At 37.8% G+C, this 19,635-nt stretch overlaps 2 protein-coding genes across 3 annotated transcripts in view; both read right to left on the bottom strand.

Moving 5' to 3' along the window:
• Window positions 1–426: 426 nt before the first annotated feature.
• Window positions 427–4,447, bottom strand: ctsla (cathepsin La). Of its 2 annotated transcripts, none has more exons than XM_084414649.1 (8): window positions 4,307–4,447; window positions 2,868–3,002; window positions 2,645–2,767; window positions 2,403–2,555; window positions 1,504–1,728; window positions 1,240–1,408; window positions 1,005–1,122; window positions 427–905 (listed from the first exon to the last, which is right to left on the bottom strand). In XM_084414649.1, the coding sequence occupies exons 2-8, from the start codon at window positions 2,991–2,993 to the stop codon at window positions 806–808; spliced, it is 1,014 nt and encodes a 337-aa protein (XP_084270775.1). In that variant the 5' UTR covers window positions 2,994–3,002; window positions 4,307–4,447; the 3' UTR covers window positions 427–805. The 2 variants fall into 2 exon arrangements, with proteins under 2 accessions (XP_084270775.1, XP_084270776.1); XM_084414650.1 differs by lacking the exon at window positions 4,307–4,447 and adding an exon at window positions 3,719–4,090.
• A 1,952-nt stretch (window positions 4,448–6,399) lies between these two features.
• dapk1 (death-associated protein kinase 1) overlaps window positions 6,400–19,635 on the bottom strand; it is a 68,502-nt gene continuing 55,266 nt past the window's right edge. Inside the window, exons 19-26 of the mRNA XM_084413254.1 lie at window positions 18,199–18,276; window positions 16,301–16,517; window positions 15,307–15,492; window positions 14,560–14,757; window positions 13,788–13,926; window positions 13,445–13,565; window positions 10,909–11,097; window positions 6,400–9,295 (exon numbers count right to left, since the gene is read on the bottom strand). Of these exons, the coding sequence (XP_084269380.1) occupies window positions 8,027–9,295; window positions 10,909–11,097; window positions 13,445–13,565; window positions 13,788–13,926; window positions 14,560–14,757; window positions 15,307–15,492; window positions 16,301–16,517; window positions 18,199–18,276 (2,397 nt within the window). The 3' untranslated portion in view covers window positions 6,400–8,026. The remainder of the gene's footprint in view (window positions 9,296–10,908; window positions 11,098–13,444; window positions 13,566–13,787; window positions 13,927–14,559; window positions 14,758–15,306; window positions 15,493–16,300; window positions 16,518–18,198; window positions 18,277–19,635) is intronic.

The following is a 19,635-nucleotide window of genomic DNA, read 5'->3' on the forward strand; positions in this document are numbered from 1 at the left end:
TCAATCATAACCAACTTTGACCAGTTTGAATAGGCTTAGTTACACTAGTTTGGATTTTCTGTTTGCTAATCAAGTCAACAAAATGTCACAGTGAGGTGATAGGAATACATTTGTTTTGCAAATGATATGTAAATATGTTCAAAAGTTTAGATTTTTTTTGGAAAAAACTATCCTATCCTCACCAAGGCTGCATTTATTTGATCAGAAATAGTGACATATTCCAATTTAAAATACGTTTTCGATGTAATTTATTCTTGTGTTGGCAAAGCTAAATTTTCAGAATCATTACTCCAGTCTTCAGTGTCACATGATCCTTCAGAAATCATTCTAATATGCTGATTTGGTGCTCAAGAAAAAATTCTTTTGAATTGTTTTTAAATTCTATATATAAAACTACTGGAAGAATGTAAATCCAAGCGGAAACAGTTCCAATTTTAACAGTTTAATTGATCATACAGAGAGTAAAAAAAAAAAAAAAAAAAAACATTTGTACATTTCAACTTGAACTAAAGAACATGTATTTATTTACATTGAGGCAAAAATCAACTAAATTAATGCGATTAAAATGACCACAGAAAAAACACACAAAAAAAAAACAATTGCATACAGTCCCTAAAACAGTGTCACACAATGCCTAGAGCTTGAGGTTTCTCTCTCTCTCACAGTCTCATTCAGGCTGTGAGACACAGTCCCCTGTTAGGCGACTCCTTTTTTACTACACTAGTGGATTTCAGTGAACCACTCAAGTACCCAAGACACTAATGTGGCCTTCTGGTACAATGTCTTGATTCGAGAGGTATCTTCCTTAGACAAGAGGGTAGCTAGCTGCTGTAGCAATGCCACAGTGGTTGTGTCGGTCCTTTGCCATTAAGATATATCCTTTATCACCCCAGTTCTCACTCCAGCTAGAATACAGAAAAGGCACATTGGGTTAAAAACACCTGGCTTTAAACATTGGCCATTCATGGTTTTAAATGAATGTACAGTATAAATGACCTTCTTACCTGTTCTTGACAATCCAGTACTTCTTGCCATCAACATCCTCACCCTCAAAACCATAACCAACGGCAAGAACGCCGTGATCTAGCTCCTCGCTGCTGCATTCTTTCTCAAAGTAGATGCCTATAACAAGAGGTATACATCCGTTAGTTCACATCAACAGGCTTCTCCTTCACTAAATTGTCATAATGTAATTGTCATTTAGTAGGCTTAACAACTAGTGGTGAGAAATATGCACACCTGATTGGTAGAACTGGAAAGACTCGTGTCCCGCGTCAATAGCCACTGACACCGGCCCCACAGAGGCTATAGCTTTCATCAGAGCGTGTTCCTTTCCACTGGGAATGTCAACGAATCCGGTGTCATTGGCTGCACTGTATTTGGGATCGTAATGGCAGGGCTGATCGTCCTGAAAACAAATGTAAAACAAAGCATGTATGTTATGGTAATCTTTTAAGTAATTAATCAGAAGATTTCAGAAGAATAAAAAGTTATGTAACTTACAGTTCCCAAGTAGGGGTAGGACTCCTCCGAGTCCAGACCGCTTTGGTCCTTGACGTACTGGAAGGCCTGGTCCATGAGGCCTCCGTTACAGCCCTCATTGCCTTCAGGACGGGAGCAGTCCACCAGGTTCTGCTCACTCAGAGACACCAGTTTTCCAGTCTTCCTGAACATCTGACCCTCCATGGCTCCGGTAGTGCTGAAGGCCCAGCAAGAACCGCACTCACCCTGAAAATATCACATTTGAAAATGTTTTAGACCAGCAATTCCGTAAGGATCAAGATATTTCTTATTTTGGTATCCCATTTTATTTCTTCAAAGAACCACTGTCTTGAAAAACCTGGATATATGAAGAGGCCTAATTTTAAAAATGTGAATTTTAGACTAGGAAAAGTCATGTGAATTAATAAACCATGGGTATTTTTTAATAACTGCTACTATAGCAAGCTCTAAAATATTTTGTGTAGAAATTGCAAATAAAAATAAAACGTAACTGAAATTATACTGAAAGTTAACTGAAATTTTGAAATGTAATTTTTTTTAATGTAAATATTTTAAATATGATTATTTTAGTTACTTTTTTATTTATAGAAACTACGAATGTGCGTACATTAAAATTAGTTTTGAATATTGTTGTGCACAAAGGGTTAAAAGTTAAAAAGTTTAGTAGTTTATTGAATAGGCCTAACAGATGTAAATGGTGTATATGGTTTATTTATGACATGTTTTCTCTGTGATTACCCGAAAACACAACTATAATCTTTCACACACATCATATAGATCTAACTTTCAAAGTGGTCAGACCAGTTTTTTATATATATATTTTTTTTGTTTAAATAAGAGCCGTGACTCATATTCCATTGTATATCATTTCTAGCTAGTTATTATGGCAGCTATCTCACCTGATCTTTCACAGGAGTCACATATCCCTTTTCTCTCCAGTCCAACTTATTTGGGACCTCCAGGAAGTTGGGTTCCATGAAGAGGGATCCAGTGAATCGCCTCTCCCTCTTTAGCTTGAAGCCATTCATCACCTGCCTGAACTCCTCATGAGTCTGTAGATATAGAATAGATTGATTAATGCTGAAGGAATTAAAAAAATCAGTATGCATACGCCTCAAATAAACTTCTTCTGCAGTCTTACCATGTCACCAAAGTGGTTCATTCCGAGTCTGTACGTGTGTTTTCCCATGGAGTGTTCGAGATTGTGCATTTCGATCTTATTCAAGTTTTTCTCCCAGACCATTCGCCTCCACCCCTCCTCCTTCTGTGTTGAAAGAGATAACACTGAGTTCCACATCTTGTTCCGTTTTCAACTTGTTCATGTACATTTAAAGCCAGCAATCTCTCTTCAAAGTAACACTCACTTCATGGTATTTTTTACTGTGCCAGTTCTTCCACAGCTCCCAATGGTCATCCAACTGCTTGTCCAGAGTTGGAGCAGCAAATACTGCACTGAGGCACAACGTGAACGCTGCCAAATACACCCTCATGTTTAAACACTGCGGGGGAAAACAACAACAGGTCAGACATGTTGCAATAAGTGACCATGAACTGTTTTATTCCATGTAAAGATATCAAACTTAAAAATGTACAAGTTATTGGTCTTTTTTACCACCATTTTAGTCCGAATATCTAGACATCATTTTTTTGTACAAATATTCGAATTTTCAAATAGTCTAATATGGAACCGACTACCCATTTCTTTGGTAGATCATAATTATAACATAAAAGGTCATAATTATGATATGAAAAAATCTAAATTGTGGAAATATAAGACCTTTTAACTAAGTTATGTGATTCCGAATTTTTAATTACGTAAGTCAGAATTCCACATTTTTGTCTTTTTTTTTTTACTTATGCGGCTGAAATAAGAATTATTGTAATTAATATGCTCTTAAGTGCTGAATAAAGCTATTTAAAATGGTTACATATAATGTTACGCAAGACATTGCTGAAACGGCTTGAAATCTCATGTCAAATATTCCTGGTCAATCACCTCACTGCTGTATAATTAGGCCTAACGTTAAACGTGTATGCATATTTAAAAGAACGGGCGTATTTTTCCACAGTGTCGTGAGATCAGATTACTGCCACGATATATTTGTTTACATCGTGTAAGTTAAAGAACCAACAGCAGGCAGATGTAACGTTAGTTAATAACCTTGTTATGAATAATAAAAGCGAGTGGACGCGTAAATTAAAAAGACAAACTTACCTAACGTTATGCCGCCGAACAGAAACGAATCTAACGTTATATCGGTAACGTTAACGTTATATGACTGTATTATCTTCCAAAAATATATATATATTTGCTCACAGCACGGGCCTCCGGACAGACATGCACACTGGTCTCTAGAGACAGAAGAGAATACGGTGTTCCTTTAACAGCAGTCACGGGATCTGGGCGGTTGGGTTGCAGCCCAGTTTCCCAGGAAAAGAAAACAAAGAGCGAAACCAGGCCACGGAAATCGAAAAAGAAACTATTGGAACAATTTGAAAGAAATGGTCATAGCAAAAAGCGCTATGCTTTACCCATCTAACGTTCGGCTATTAAGCGAAGGTATAACCGCGTGTCGAATACAGTTCTAAAGAAGAATGTAACGTTATTTTGTATTAAGTTACAGTTCATAAGAATGTATCAGCAACAGAGCGACCTAACAAGCTCGATTATTTTCTGTATAAACCTAAAACAAAACAAAGATGTATACAATTTGCACTAAAGGGTCCATATTGACAGTTTTTAAAAATAAATAAATGTTAAAACAACAAAAATTTCAGAAAGCTTTAAAAACTCCTGACTCACCCTGTCGTCCTGAATCCCGAAGACAATATTTTTTTTTCATAGACGGGCCACAAGTTTATAGCACATCTGAAGGCAAATTCCTCATTTCTCATTGGTCGAGGCTCTTGCCTATAGATCTTTTGATCCCGCCCCTGCGGACACGTCAGAGCATGTGACCCACCAGCACGTGATGAGTTCCCGACAGATTATGATCTTACTCATGGAGGAAAAAACAATGTTGTTTCTAAAGAAACAACATGAACAAGATACAAAATTGGGTAACACTTTATTTTACAGTGTTCTTGTTACATATGTTACACGTACTTACCATAGTAATAACATTAATTTATGCATAATTACATGCAACTAACCCTCAACCAAATCCTAATCCTACCCTAACCCATAGTAGGTAGGCTACATGTAGTTCATTAATATCACTACGTACTTAAATATATAATTACACTGTAACAATGACATCTTAAAATAAAGTATAAAAATAAAATTGTTATACCTATTCAGTTGTTTAACCTATTATTAACCATTCAGTAGTGCTTTTGCCTCCTAAGTGTTCAAAGACAAGTTCTTATACAACATGAAATCTATTACAGTTGATTGAAAAATGTTAGAATTAATTACCAAACCAATATTCTAAAAGCTGACAAGATCATTTGTAGATAAATAGATTTAAACCTTTAGATACTCAATTATAAAAGATCATAAAAACAAAAGGGACTCTATTTTAATAGGCAGTCTTACATTTTCACTATAAAATGCATTTAACTTCGTCACCCTGCTCACTCACACATCGAGAACACAAAGACCAGTGTGTATTGGATTTACTATCAGTATGTCTATATGTGAGGACGTCAGTGCAGGTTATCTAGTGCTATAACTTGACTCTGTGACAACATTCCACATTACAGTCATGCAAAGCTTTGAGGCAGGCCAGAATTAGAGTCCTGCTGAATCTACATAACAACAAAGGGGGAACAATACTGATTAATGTTTCGTCTGTCACAAGTATAGTGCACAATAGCTGTGGATGGTAAGATTGCTCAGTTATCACTTAAGCCTATCAGCAACCCTCTTAAAACAATGATCAAAAAGGAGTAGTCAAAAGAAATACCATTGATCAAGTGTGAGCAACATACAAGCCAAACATGACTGTGTTAGATTAGTAGCCTATTACATTGTTACTACAACTACAGTCTATTGGTATAGTCCATTTAGAACCTAACATCCATGGATAAAGATTCTTAAAAAGAAACCCGCTTTTGGAACCTTTATTTTCAAGAGTGTGTAATAGAAACAGAGCTGTAAAAAAAAAAAAAAAAAAACAGGAAAGCTTCAATATGTTATGTTGAAATATGGGGTGGTAATTCCGTTTGCTGAATAATGCAAGCTCTGTCCTGCCACACACTCTGACTCCTCAAAAAAAAAAAAGCAAAAAAAAAAAAACACATGACTGATTAATCATCATGCAATCATTATCATTTTCAATTCATTTTAGTGGGTCCTGCTTCTCACAGTTGATTTGAAGGCCTCAGCGGGGAGAGTACACGCAAAAGCCATTTTACACAGAATTTACTGGAGGGCACTCGAGAAAACTTTAAAATGCATGGACTGTTTCTGGAACAGGTTTTTTAGCATATTGCACAATTCAGACCAAGCAATCAGCCATTTTGTAGGGGAAGACTTCCTGTCCTTGCAATTTCCATCTCATTCCTTCAAATCTTTTCTCTCAGTTTCTCAGCTAGTGTTTATTATTTAGTGTTTTATTATTTGCTTTCATATAACTATGAATATTTCTATGGTTTCACATCATATCATTTCTTTGTACTGTGCCCTTGAGTTGGGGTGCTTCATAAATAAAATGTATTATTATTATTATTATCCTATAAATCTTTTTCAAACAGCGAAATGTAAATTTGTTTTCTGATTTGTTATTTTGTTTTGGAAATTGTTAACTTTTTTTTAGTCTTTCCATTGCGTTTATAAATTTGTTATTTTGTTTTCGGAATTGTGGTCCGTTTTGTACGGCTCGGCCACCGTACAAAAGAATGCATAACCAACACTATACAAATATTTTCCAAAAAGAACATTGATGAGAGTCATTGAGTAAACAATTTATTATATAAAAAAGTAGTACACTGTAAAGTTTAAGGAAGTATTAAGGACATGGCATTCAGAGACATGCGAACATAATATAAATAGAGACATAATGTGAAGGTCTTGTGCAAAGAGATGACTGTACAAGTCTTAAATACACCAGGATAAATTTCCCTCTGATGTACCCTGTTAAAGTCTTAAGAGGGGAAATCATGAACCTTGACCACAGCTAAACAGAGAAAGAGCTCCATAATACATGGACTTAAATCACAATATAAAAATGTGCCGTTTGGAATGAGAGAACAAAATATGCCAGATTCCCTTTTAAAATGTCTGTGATTTTCAGCCTGCAAGGGGAATGATGAAGGGTTGGAGGAAAGACCTGTTCCAAAATATAATATGGAACAGTCCTCGGGTTGTTTTTTTTTTTTTTTGACATTAAAAACATGATGAAACTGCAACCGTCTCATTTAAAGGAGAGCAAAAAAGTCATAGCATGTGTTTAGATGTAACAGAAAGTCTTTGCTGCCATCTACAGTTTTCAAGTTGTCACTTCATTTGTCTCCAGTATACCTCAACCAGACAGGTATTCGATGCAAATGTCAACATATTTTAATTCTCCAGTGTAAAGAATACACGACTACGTGTTGAAAATAAGTTTGCCTTAAACACTCAACAACAGTGTAATAGTGTGAAACAGATAATATTGATATAACAGCTGAACAATTGCAACAAAGATCATGCTTATCAATACACTGAAGCAGACACCATTTTTATATATAAAAAAAAAGAATATCTTATTTGTCATGTAAGTGCCTCGATTATTTCATCATTTCCATTTGATAGGTAGTTAGAACTGTAATATTTCTCAAAAGTGAATGTGACAAGTGTAAGTGTTACTAGGACAATGTGAAGGATTTTCAAAACCAGATTTTAAAATAATTTTACCATGTACTTTTGCTTTTAAAGGAATGTTTAGTATGTTGGTTTGTGCTTCATCAGTCAAATACAATCCTGTCTGAAAAATTATGCCTTTTAGTTGCGATAAGAAACATTCAGGTAGTAAATGTAAACTACACAATTTTCTATGTCGTAGAACAAGCATAAATCTGTTGTTGCGTAATAGATATGTTCATTAAAAGCTTCATAAGACAGGTAAACACTGAAGCACTTGCAGAGGTGCACGTCTAATTTTAAAATCTACAATGATGGCTCTTTGTCAACAGTTCGCTTTCTTCAAGGCACTCAATAGCCTCAATAGTCATTTATTAAATGTTGCCAAGCACTTAGTGATCTATCATTCGGTCATCAAATTTAGTGTAATTCCCCTATAACAGCTGTCTGATTATATAGAAGTTAATAGCAAACTGCGGATTCGTTCAATTAGGACATTTTGAGAAAGGCCGTCTACAGTTTCACCTTGGGAATGTGAGACAGCCTATAAAAAAAAGTTACACAGGCACCTTTTGAGAGACACCAAGGATGAACATTCAGAAATCGCAAAGGGCAACAAAATGGACATGAACAGAGTATCTGATTCAAATACTTCAGCCTCAGGACCAGCTGGGAGTTTGATATTTAACACCACTCTGCAGGATAATTGCACGTTTCTCTATGGACACCAGTGACGTCCTAACGAGAGATCACGGAACTGATGGAGTTGTAGGACGTGCCGCCCCCATTACACACCGGGCTGTAGGGCTCCGGTGGGGTGCCCAGAATCTCCAGGTTGACCCGGAACACTGGCGCAGCTCTAAGGAGGAAATCCGCTGCGTCCCGACGACCAAGTTCTCGCAGCTTAGCGAGCAAAATGCCTATGGTTGACTCGGGTCGTTGGCTCCACTCTTGCAGGAGCGTGGCTGTGGGGCTGACAAGGGAAAGGGGGTCTGCAGGCGGAGTCCCGTTGGTGCCAGAACTGTATTTAGCAGCGAGCTCGCTAAGGCCCAAGTTCATGGCAAGCAGGCACCAGTCCTTTCCGAGGGCATCGGGTGGGTCCAGCAGGCGGCAGAGCTTGCGTCGAGCCAGGTGACTGACTTCCGCCACGGGCACTTCCCCACCAAGACTGCCCTGTTTGTAGACATGGGTGCAACCTAATGCTACGATACTGACGAAGCTCTCACGATAGCCACCCATGGTGTTCGACAGCGCGTTCTCGCCTCGAGCCTGAGCGCGGAAAAAGTCCCTCGGCTGGTAGAGCATGACAGGGCCGTGGTGTTCCCGCAGCTGCTGAGGGCTTAGATAATGTCGTGCGGTGAGCAAACCGGGTAATGTAGCAGCTAGGAGACCCTCGGCCATGCCGCACAATGTGTCCAGCAAAGCATAGCAACGTCCGGAATCTGCGTCAGGTCCTCGTAACTGTACCTCCACGCCCTGCCCGTGGTTCACAAGCAGAACCAGAGCCTCAGCGCCACCGAGTCCGACCCGAGCTCCACCGCTCCACAACCTCACGTCCTCGGCCTCGGCCTCAGGCTTCTGTTGCCGGCCCCACCGGCATAAGTTCACTTGGAACTTGTGGAAAAGTCCACAAGGGAACGGCGCCAGGTGCTCCGCAGGGACCACGCGCACTCCGCCGTAAAGCAAAGTGTCCTCACCTTCGATGTCTTCCTCATCAGTCCAGGTGTGCTGTAGGCCACCCGTGCGTATCAGGGCGGGAATGTCCACCATCCCCGGGTTGGCTAAATCACGGGCACATACGTCCATGGCGTCGAGCACCTGGAGAAGTTCATCGATGTCCCCTTCGCTGACAAGGTTTTGGAGTTCTTCCACACGGTAGCGGCCTCGGTAGTGGTGGATCGCTTTGGGGGTTTCAATTGAGAGAAGCTTGCCAAGTACGTTACTGCAAAGCCAGCGAGGATCTAACAGGACAACATCCTGGACAGTCTCACTCTGCATGATGTTAATCTAAAGCAAAAAAGGGAATAAACATTATTTTGTGCAGGGAAATGGGTGATTCTGATGGTCATTTAAAGGTCTGTTCACATTAAGGTGAATATTCAGCGCAATTACATTTTTATGTAAATAAACGGCTGTTAATGTGTCTGTTCAGACCAACACAAACATTCACATGCTGTCAATGTGACAGATTTTTTTGTTCTAAACTGTTTTCTACTGCACCACGAAGAAAACCAATAAGATTCACACTTTTGGTCACATGCTCAGAGCCGCTGAAGTTACATAAACCTACAACTCGGTGGTGCTCACGAACAGACTATTTTGCTAAGTGCCAGTGAACAGCAGAGGAAGAATTTGGAACCAGCTCTCTATACTCTTGTATTTGGTATTGTTTGATAAACACCACAGTGAATAAAAAAAATCTGATGGGCTATTTGAAAACATGTAAATACTGTTTCACTTCTTTTTTTCTCTCCGAAAAGCGGGTGTCAAAACAATGTTGCATACCGTTTTGTGGCTGCTTTTCTAAAAACACCACCTACTGTTAGTCAGTGAATCTGCATTTTCATTTAGCCAATCAGGTGTTTTTATGCATTAGTCGGAACAGACATATCACGTGCAAAAATTAGACCAAATATTTGTGTTGGTGTGAACAAGCCTTTAGGTGGCTTCCATAACAGTTCAGCAGATGTGTTGATCCAAATTTAAAATGGTCACTTTAGGAGAGAAAAGTCACTTTCTCAATGATTTTTTTTTTCTTCAAATAAATGTGATGATATACTGTATCATCACAAATCATCAGTAGATATATCAGTTATAAGTGCAGAATTTAGGTCTGTTCATCACACAGAGCTATTGCATGCATTTGGAAGACTAGGAATAAGGCAAACTTTTATGAAACTCAAAGAATGATTTTTGAAATTTGGAGCTTGATAGCTCAAGATTGCAATGTATTCTCATTATGTACAAAGAGTGGCCAGTAGAAAAAAAGAGAGAAAGTCACACAGGCTGACACGAATTGTCATCTTTGGGTGAATTATTCTTTGAAGAGAAATGACATAACAGATTTTATGAGGGGGGGGGGGAGAGTCCATTAGACACAATGGATCTGAAGTTCAATAAAACAGAGCATCTTATGTAAGTAAATGTTAATAAAGCTGAATCACAGCTTGGCATTTTAGCCCATCAACATCAAAACATTCCCTAAAATGTGTTTTAAGTGTTGCTGCTGAAAACACAAATGACTAATATTGATGAGAATGACTCATTCACCTGCCCTCTCTATCGGTGAAGCTGATGTTGTAATGGTTGTGGGTGGTCAATAGACTGACAAAGCCCTTATTCAGTTGCTGACGCCCACCAACTCATTTGGACCCACATAAAAACATGTTTGTAGATGTTCTGTATTGTAGACTTTGGGGGTTTGAATGTGGCATTAATAGCGGGGGCGTGTGCGATAGTATAGCAGAATGCATGAAAATAATCATTTTAATTAATGATACAGTGCAACCACCAAAAATACACTTTAAACCTACAGCAATATACCCATAATTCAAACATGCATACATATTTAATCATCTGCTCGTCATCACACACACACAGACACACACACACACACACACCTCTCCTATGCTGTGAAGTTGTGAAGCCAGTTCCCGCAGATCCTCTTCGCTGGCTAGAGGGTTGATTTGTTCTTGCACATCCACAACAAACTGTTGCCATGACATCAGCTGGTTTGGCCCATTCAGTTTCCGCCAGGAAGGCAGAGTGGACAACAGCTTCTCTGACAGCTGAGTCATCGGCCTGCAGGTCTGTCAAAACGAGAGAGATAGAAAAGCAATTTTTACATTTCTGCATGTATTTGTCAAAGGGGTTGTCAAGTTGTGGTTCTTAACATGTACATGTTCCTATGCAGTTGCTAGGGTGTTTTGAGTGGTTGCTCGGTAGCAGGCACGTGCACAGGTAGGGCTCAACCTGTGCAGAGCACATGCCCTTTTTGCCCTTACACTCCGAAGTGCCCTTTTTTGGGTGGTGTTTTTTTTTTATTTTTTTTTTTATCAATGCTATTGGTTACCATTTACGTCTGTCTGTCTGTTTTACAAATATTTAGCCAATGAAAGTTCTTAAAATGAACTTGTGTAAATCGTATTCGATCCTCAAGCTGTCAGTATGCTGATAACTCCGCCCCCTCTATATTCACTGAATCCTGAAGTTGCACAGCAGCCGCACAGTAGACAGCAGCTGAACGAAGTTTTACGAAGGGTAAATAAATATCTTGTTGTTTGAATAAGTAGGCTACTACTAAACACTATGTCTATAAAGGCTAGTATTTTATTTATTTGATGTCTGACTCACTGAGACATGTGGGACGTCGCCTGAGACTGAGAGGTACGGCTAGCATTTGCCATCTAGTCATAGCCAATACATAGACACTTAAATAGCCTGTGTATACAGTAGCATTTCATAATTTATAAAATGCGATTTTGGCCAAATTTATTTTACAGCAGGAAAAACTGAGCGCCCATATAGGTACAACAAACTAGTTTGTAACCTGTTGGTGAAAATGTAATGTGATACCGCCGGCGCCGTTTTAATGACGGACAAAAAATGCACATTTGCACACATTCGCTGGTCAAAAACTATATACTGATTATAAGTAATACAACAACATATAATTTGTTTTTACCATCGGAAAAATAACAGGTGCGCCCCCGCGCTGTTTCGTACTGGAACTTACACAAAGCTACGAGTGATCCTCGTCACCTAGGTAACATATATTTCTAAGACGTAAGACATTTCTTCTTTGATTTATGATTGCTGATACACTTAATTTATTAACATTTAGACTAATCATGTTATGGTTAATTCAAGGCTGTTAATATGCACGTATTATCTAGCTAATTTTTTTTTTTATCTATAGCCTATACTCTCCGCTCGTCCTCACATGGTTTTACTACAGTAATATTGTAGTAGTGACTTAAAAAAAAACATTACAGAAGATCACTGTGAAATCTTTATATTGTATCATGCACAATGTAATTCATGATTTAATTCATTCCAAGGCTTCATTTATTTGATCCAAAATACAGCAAAAACAGTAATATTGTGAAATATTTTTACAATTTAAAATAACTGTTTTCTATTTTAATATATTTTAAAATGTAATTTATTTCTGTGATCAAAGCTGCATTTTCAGCATCATTACTCCAGTTCAGTACTCTTCAGTGTCACGTGATCCTTCAGAAATGCTTTTTAGAGAAAGTGTAGTGAATAAGAGACCTTCAAGAGACCAACATCCCGGGCTCACAGAAGGTTGCTGTTAGGTTTAAAGAAGCCCTTAAAACATGTTTATCTATATTATCTATATTATTATTATTATGGTTGTTATTAATCGTGAATAAATCTAAAGCTTTTGAGACTATTATTTTGTGTTATTGAAAATGGGAGGTGGGGTGCCCTTTTTTTAGTTTCAGCACATGCCCCTCAAAAGGTCTGTGCACGGCCCTGCTCGGTAGTTACTTTCTAGCCCAAGACAAACGAGTGGGTCTTTAATATTCTCACCTCGAAATATTGTACAAATATAAGTTTAAAGAGTATTTTCCCCACTAACCGAAAATAGGAGCAATAGTAGAAACCACCACTGATAAATGAACGCCAGGCTTCCTCAACACTTCAAACATATAGTACTATATATTTCATAAATACATACTGAACTAAATACTTCTTGAAATACTTTTTATTTCTTTATAATATACTGCACTGTACACAAAGATCCATTCCAGACACAATATAATGGCAGATGAGAAAGAAATGGTAACAGGTACATGTAGGAGTGAGAGAAAGATAGAGATGTAGGAGGAAGGATCTGAGTGTCAGTGTTTGATAATTGTGTATTTCTGAGAGAAAACTGTGGTGGTTATTTGACATGGTAAAGAGAAGTGAGCCTCATTATTGAGATCAGACTATCAGAAAACATTACATATAATCAGAATTGCTGGAAACATTTTTATAGAAATCAAAAGCACCCAAAAGAGCAACATCTTTAGAAAGTTCCATGTCTTTTTCATTATTAATGCGAATCAATGTTAAACCAGGGGGGTTTCAGGTGGTTTAATGTGAATGTGCTGAGATGTCCAAAAGAGTGGAGAACGATCTTACAGAGATGATGGTGTTGCGGAGCTCTAACAGAAGGTTTCTCAGCAGCTTCATGTCTTTGGAGTTGGACGCTCCTGCATCCATGACAAAGAGCTTCTCAGCAATCTGCAGATCGTTCCCAAACCTGATAAAAAATAATCAGTATAATACTCAATTTAATAGAAACAAAGCACCTTCAAGGCTGAGTAGATCTACTCAATTGATCATTTTGACTTATAATGATGTTTTATCTACCAAATCACTATAATCAGTATAGGATTTAATCTATGCTCCATAGAGTAAAAGGATCACTCTGTCCTTGTAGGTCTCATAGATCCAAACCTACAGTTCATATTGATTTAATCACCTGTTTCTGACTTCCCTAAGTAGAGATCTCTCCTTGTCATAGCTGAACTCTCCCCCAAACGATCGGGGCAGATTCACAATGTCACCATGTGTGGCCACCAGCACCACACGCAGTGGATTCCTGATCTTCCCTCCAAAGGCTGCGGACACAACAGAGCACCAGTCTTATGATCTGTTCTGAACATCTTTAACCTCAATGCATCATTTTAACTCATAATTCCATAGACCACAGACAAAGAACTGGATTCCTAGATTTAGACTGATGCACTGACTCTAATGAAGTCTCTTTTCGGCATTATCCATAACACAATGGAAGTGCCTGCTATAGTACAATACAGTACAAATTCATCAACCATCACTACAGTGCAAGCAAAGGCAAGTCAGGCTGAAATTACCAGAGAGAGTTTGAGAGGGACAAGAATGAGAAAACTACAAACAGCATCACACAGAATGGAGAACGTGAAACAGTGATGCATGGACAACAAAACTGCATGCAAAAGCTCATTGGGATTACCTTGTTAATTTAGTACAAATAATCATATTTTAAAAATGTGTGTTAAAAAAGTAACTATTGGAGAATTGGTTCCTAAATTACTAACCAAGTATACAATATGAATTTTAATCCAGATTTTTTTCTATAGCTTTTTCCTAAGACCTCTTAATCAGAGACTTCTAAGCTTCAGCTGTTCTCTGTAATTATTGTTACGGGAATCCCTCTAAAAATGAGGAGGAAAAAAATCCATTCATTGCAGACTGTAGTCCCGCACACATACCGATGTTGTCCTCTGGCAGCGTGAGAGCCTTTAGGCAGTTGAGCCAGAATGTGACCTGGTTGAGTTGAGTCTCATAAGGCTCCTCCAGACTGAATAAGACCAGATGAATCGCTGTGGCGTCATTTGCAGCGAAGTAGTCATATGAGCAGTAGTAGACGGGATTACCAGAGAACTCCCATATACAGAAGTCTCCAACACCTGAAAACACACCCATACACCAATAAAATATAATACAATTCATAAAATAAAAAATATAACAATCATGTGACACTGAAGACTGGAGTAATGGCTGCTGAAAATTCAATTACAGGAATAAATTACATAGTAAAATATGTAAAAAAATAAAAAAATAAAATAGCTTTAAAGGCAGGGTAGGTAGGTTTTTTCTAAAAAACTTTTTCCCAAATTTGTTTAAACTGTCTTTATACACCAATACATAATTAAAATGTAAGTACTCTGAAAAGGAGAGTATAAAAATCGAGTGTCTGTAGTCCTCTCAGGGCTGCAATAAACACAGCTACATTGGTATATAAAGACAGTTTAAACAAATTTGGGAAAAACTTTTTTAGAAAAAACCTACCTACCCTGCCTTTAAAGTGTAAAAAAAGATTTCACAATTTTTACTGTTTTTTTTTCAAAACTTTGAAATTTTTAATCTTTCAAAAACATAAAGAATATTCAGTTTATTATATAACTACATAATCTAATCTAAAAGAGTTAAAAAACATTAAAAAACTTGACTTTCACCATTGACATTGGTGTTCTGGATGTCGATGGCTTTGGTGGCGGTGTCGTCAGCCGTGGAGAGAGCGTTATGAACAGGACTGAAGACCTCCAACACTCCTTTAGTCAAACTGGGCTCAAACATCATACTGCGGCTACGCACACTTACATTCTCACAGCCTGGGTACAGGTTAGAGATACTGACAGACACTACAGGCACACAACACACACACACAGGGAAGCAAAAAGATAGGAAGACTGTAAATTACATTGAATTTTATGAAACTCTTTTTAATTTATAACAATAAATACAATAGGTATATATTTGTAAATGAAGGCTAAATTTGGCCTATTATTTGAGGGTTTATATATATATATTTTTTTGAATAATTTCATGACCTGTGGAAACCCACCACAGGGGGGAGCTCTTTGCTAAAGTCCTTATTCCAGCTTTCCCAGTGTTAACAGGAAAATAAATATAGTAAAAAAACATACTGAAGCTTTTTATGGAGAAAAAATTATCTTCATAGTAAGGGAAATGTTGCTTAGTTGGTTAAAGATATGGCCTGGTAATGGAAAAATATTGTATGTTTAAACCCCACAATGGATGATCCATTATCACCACATACTGTATACAATATTTAAAAAGTAAAATTCCTGACAAAACCACAGAAGTGCAAAGAGCCATTTTTAGTTTGGAGAAATAACACGAGAGTCAGATGACTCAAAACTCTTTTTTATACCCTACAAATGTGTTAGTCGCACTGCGCTGCACACGTCTCGCACGATCAACGCCTTCCACTGAACTTTGGTTCTTTCTAAAAACTTTTCTCACAGAAACCCTGAGACACCTTCCTCAGTTTGGCTGCGGCATGACATTGATGTGATTCTGCCTTCCATGGATAGTGCTATGTGACGTGTTTGTGTTAATTTGGGAATGAGTGAGGGAAACGAACAAAGTTACAAAGCTTCATTTTTACCTTTTCAATAAATACAGAAGGAAGACACATCACCCTACCTGAAGGTTTGGAGGTGACCGGTGAGGCTGGGTGTCGTACAGGGTTGGTCAGTCTGGTCCTTCTCCTCCTGAAGAAACTCCGCAAGATGCCACACCTCAAAGACTCCACCAGAGTGCTCTTCCCCGCTCCCGAGTGGCCGAACAGCTTGAGTTTGACGCGAGGTTGAAGGGTCTGCGTAGGCCGCAGCTGCTGGATGTAAACGCTCTTATGGTTGTCCTGTAAGACCAGTCAAAAAGGGCATGTAAATGAACACAATCCAATGGCATTACAACATGACATATGGACCAATGGCATAATGGTAATGTGACTGAGAATGTGCAGTGCATCCTAATGAGTGTAATTTATAGGCTCTTAATGGCTAGTATTCTGGGTCTGCCAACTGAGCATAATTCACATTTTGTAGCAAATAGCAAGACGCGAAATGCCATATATTAAATCATGTATGTGGCAGTCAAATAAACGACGTTCAAAATCTAAAGTCAAGTTTGTGTCTAATAGATAAACCACACATCAGAGTAGTAGATCAAATCCAAGCGATTGCAGCATTAAAATTACTGAGATTTAAAAAAAAAAAAACTGATGTAGTCTGAAGTTCAAATTAGAAGCGACTGAAATATCTTAACATATGGAAAACCATTTATTTTTAGTCACCTTGAAAATGTTTTCGCCACAGTAAAGGACTCAAAATGCCATCTGGGATTTTATTGGGATTAATTGGCAGATTTGGCGCTATGTGTCACATTGATGGGAGGGGCTGCAAGCTTCAGCTATGATATTATTGTATCATCAAATTTACATGGTATTTTAAGGTTCTTTAAAGAATACCAATGAACATGCCCAACAAATCATAGTAAGAACATGACACTATAGTGTGTATTTTTCCCATTCACTTCCCTTTGTTAAAGAGTTATGAACCAAATCAACCAGCAATGAGGTGAATCACAATATAATTTTTTTTGATGAGAATCAAAGTAATTGAAATTCAGACAAAGACAAAAGGTACAAGACTGTGAATGCATACATATATACCTATATGAAATCAACAATATATTTTTACTCTAAAAAAACTGTAAAAAGTTTATTGCAAAATATCTATATGAATCTATTTTGTCATGTTGTGCAGGGCTTCATAGGATAGGGCAGGCGCTAAAGAGTTCTTTTGGCACTATTTGTTTGACGCGATTCTCTGATTGGTGGAGATTTTTTTTGCAGTGCTATGAGTTTTTCACCAGGAATTTCACTGTTAAACACGATTATTCAAAAATAAGCTGAAATAATGCAGACTGATGGCTACAGCAAAAGCATTTTTTTTATCATTAAAAATTAATTCCAATATGGAGAATATGAATGGTACTTTTACTTCTGGAACCTGACTGTTGCATGTCTTTTTGGTACCTTTTCGTTAGTCATTATGGTTCAGAGCTGGCTACTGGACATTTAAACATGAATAAGCTTCAAAATGCAGTATTAAAAAAACTGCTGTATGGCATGTAATAATCATAGCCAACATGAGCATATTTTGTGGTGTAATTATACACAACTATGGAGATGGATTTTGGGCCAATGAGATTTCAATTGCTTTGCAATTATAAAAAACTATAATAGTCCAACTACTTATAATTGATATATTTCAATATGATCTTTCAGGCCAATAGCGGATCACTGGGTTAAAAATTATGTTATGCAAGCCAAACATTTATTTTTTAAATAACTAAATCAGTTCTTCTGCATACATTTTAGGGGGATGAAAGCCATTATTGAGAGCAAAACTGCCATCCTTTGCAGGTGTCATAAAAAAAGGCAACAAGGATCTCATAAGCCTTAACAAAGCATTCATGTAATGCAAATGAATGTCTCTTGAGTCTTAGTGAGATGAATAATAAACAAAGACTCACACCTTTTTCAGCTTGGCCAACAGCACTGCTACATGCTCCTGCTGCTCAGCAGTCGCGAGATCCTCCGCTGTCTTTCCATCCTGCAAGAGACAATGACAGTGATGGATAAACTGCAGCGACAGAACATTACAGGCAATACGGGGCCCGTCAGCGTCCAGTGACACAGATGAATGAGTAAAGCTAGATAAATAACAGTCCATCAGCCTTTCATCTGCTCAGTATTACCAGACCACTGCACTCATAAAGCTCTGATAGATAGAGAGATATAGAGAACGAGAGAGTGAGTTTGCTGGGTATGGGTGTAAAAGAGAAAGTGAGAAGCTAACAAGGGAAAGTGAGAAAGAAAGAAGAGAGAATATCACCTAACAGCTCAACAGCGTGACTCACAGTATGCTACAAAAGCTGCTTGAGACAAACAGCAGGTACGGTGTTGATTATAGCTGAAATGAATGAAAGGTGTAATGCTCACATAAGATGATCGTATATTTGAGATGAGTGCAGATGAAAGACACCACAAAACTGTAATCAGTCAAAAAGTATGCTTATCACTCAGAAGTCAGTACCAGGGTGGCGTCCTGGCACTCAGCCATTCACTCTACAACACTCATTTGCAACAGTTTCATGGAATTGCTTGTGCTTTCCGTTCCACCTGACTGCTGCACTCATTGAAGAAGAGTTGTGATTCGGTGGGTAATATTTTTCTGAACAGCTCCCAACTCTTCACACACCCCCTCTCACTTCTGCTGCTATCTGTCTGTCCGCCCATGGAAACAGTCTCTTCACCTGCTAGAAGCCATAGTAGCACCATGCAGTTCAGGAGAAGTTCATTACATCTGAGAAATATGTGCATCAATATAAAACAATTTCTTTAAGATTTGAACTTGAGATATATAATAAACACTTCAATTCAAAAGTTTGGGTTTGGTAAGATTTTTAAAAACCAATTCACCAAGGCTGCATTTATTTAATCACACACAGTAAACACAGTGATAATGTGAAATATTATAACACTTTTAACTGTTTTCTATTTAGATATATATATATCAGTGTCACATGATCCTTCTGAAATCATTCTAATATGCTGATTTGGTGATATGCTGATCATCATGTATATATATATATATGAAGAGTTCAGATGCAAAAACCTCTAAATGCCATCTGAAATTTTCTTCTAGAATGATCATTTTTATCAAGCTCGTATATTTAATTTCAATAATTTCACTTAAATGGCAATTAATAGGTAATTTTCATTGCCATTTAAGTGAAATTACTGAACTTAAATATACGAGCTTCATAAAAATGATCATTCTAGGAGGAAATTTCAGATGGCATTTAGAGGTTTTTGCATCTGAACTCTTCATATATATACCAAACTTACAGACCCCGAAAATTTTAATGGTAGCATAAGGGATTATCTGTGTTCTTTGCCTGTTTTGGTG

The sequence above is a fragment of the Rutilus rutilus genome, assembly GCF_951802725.1.
Source record: "Rutilus rutilus genome assembly, chromosome: 7".
In the NCBI taxonomy this organism is placed as follows: Eukaryota; Metazoa; Chordata; class Actinopteri; order Cypriniformes; family Leuciscidae; genus Rutilus; species Rutilus rutilus.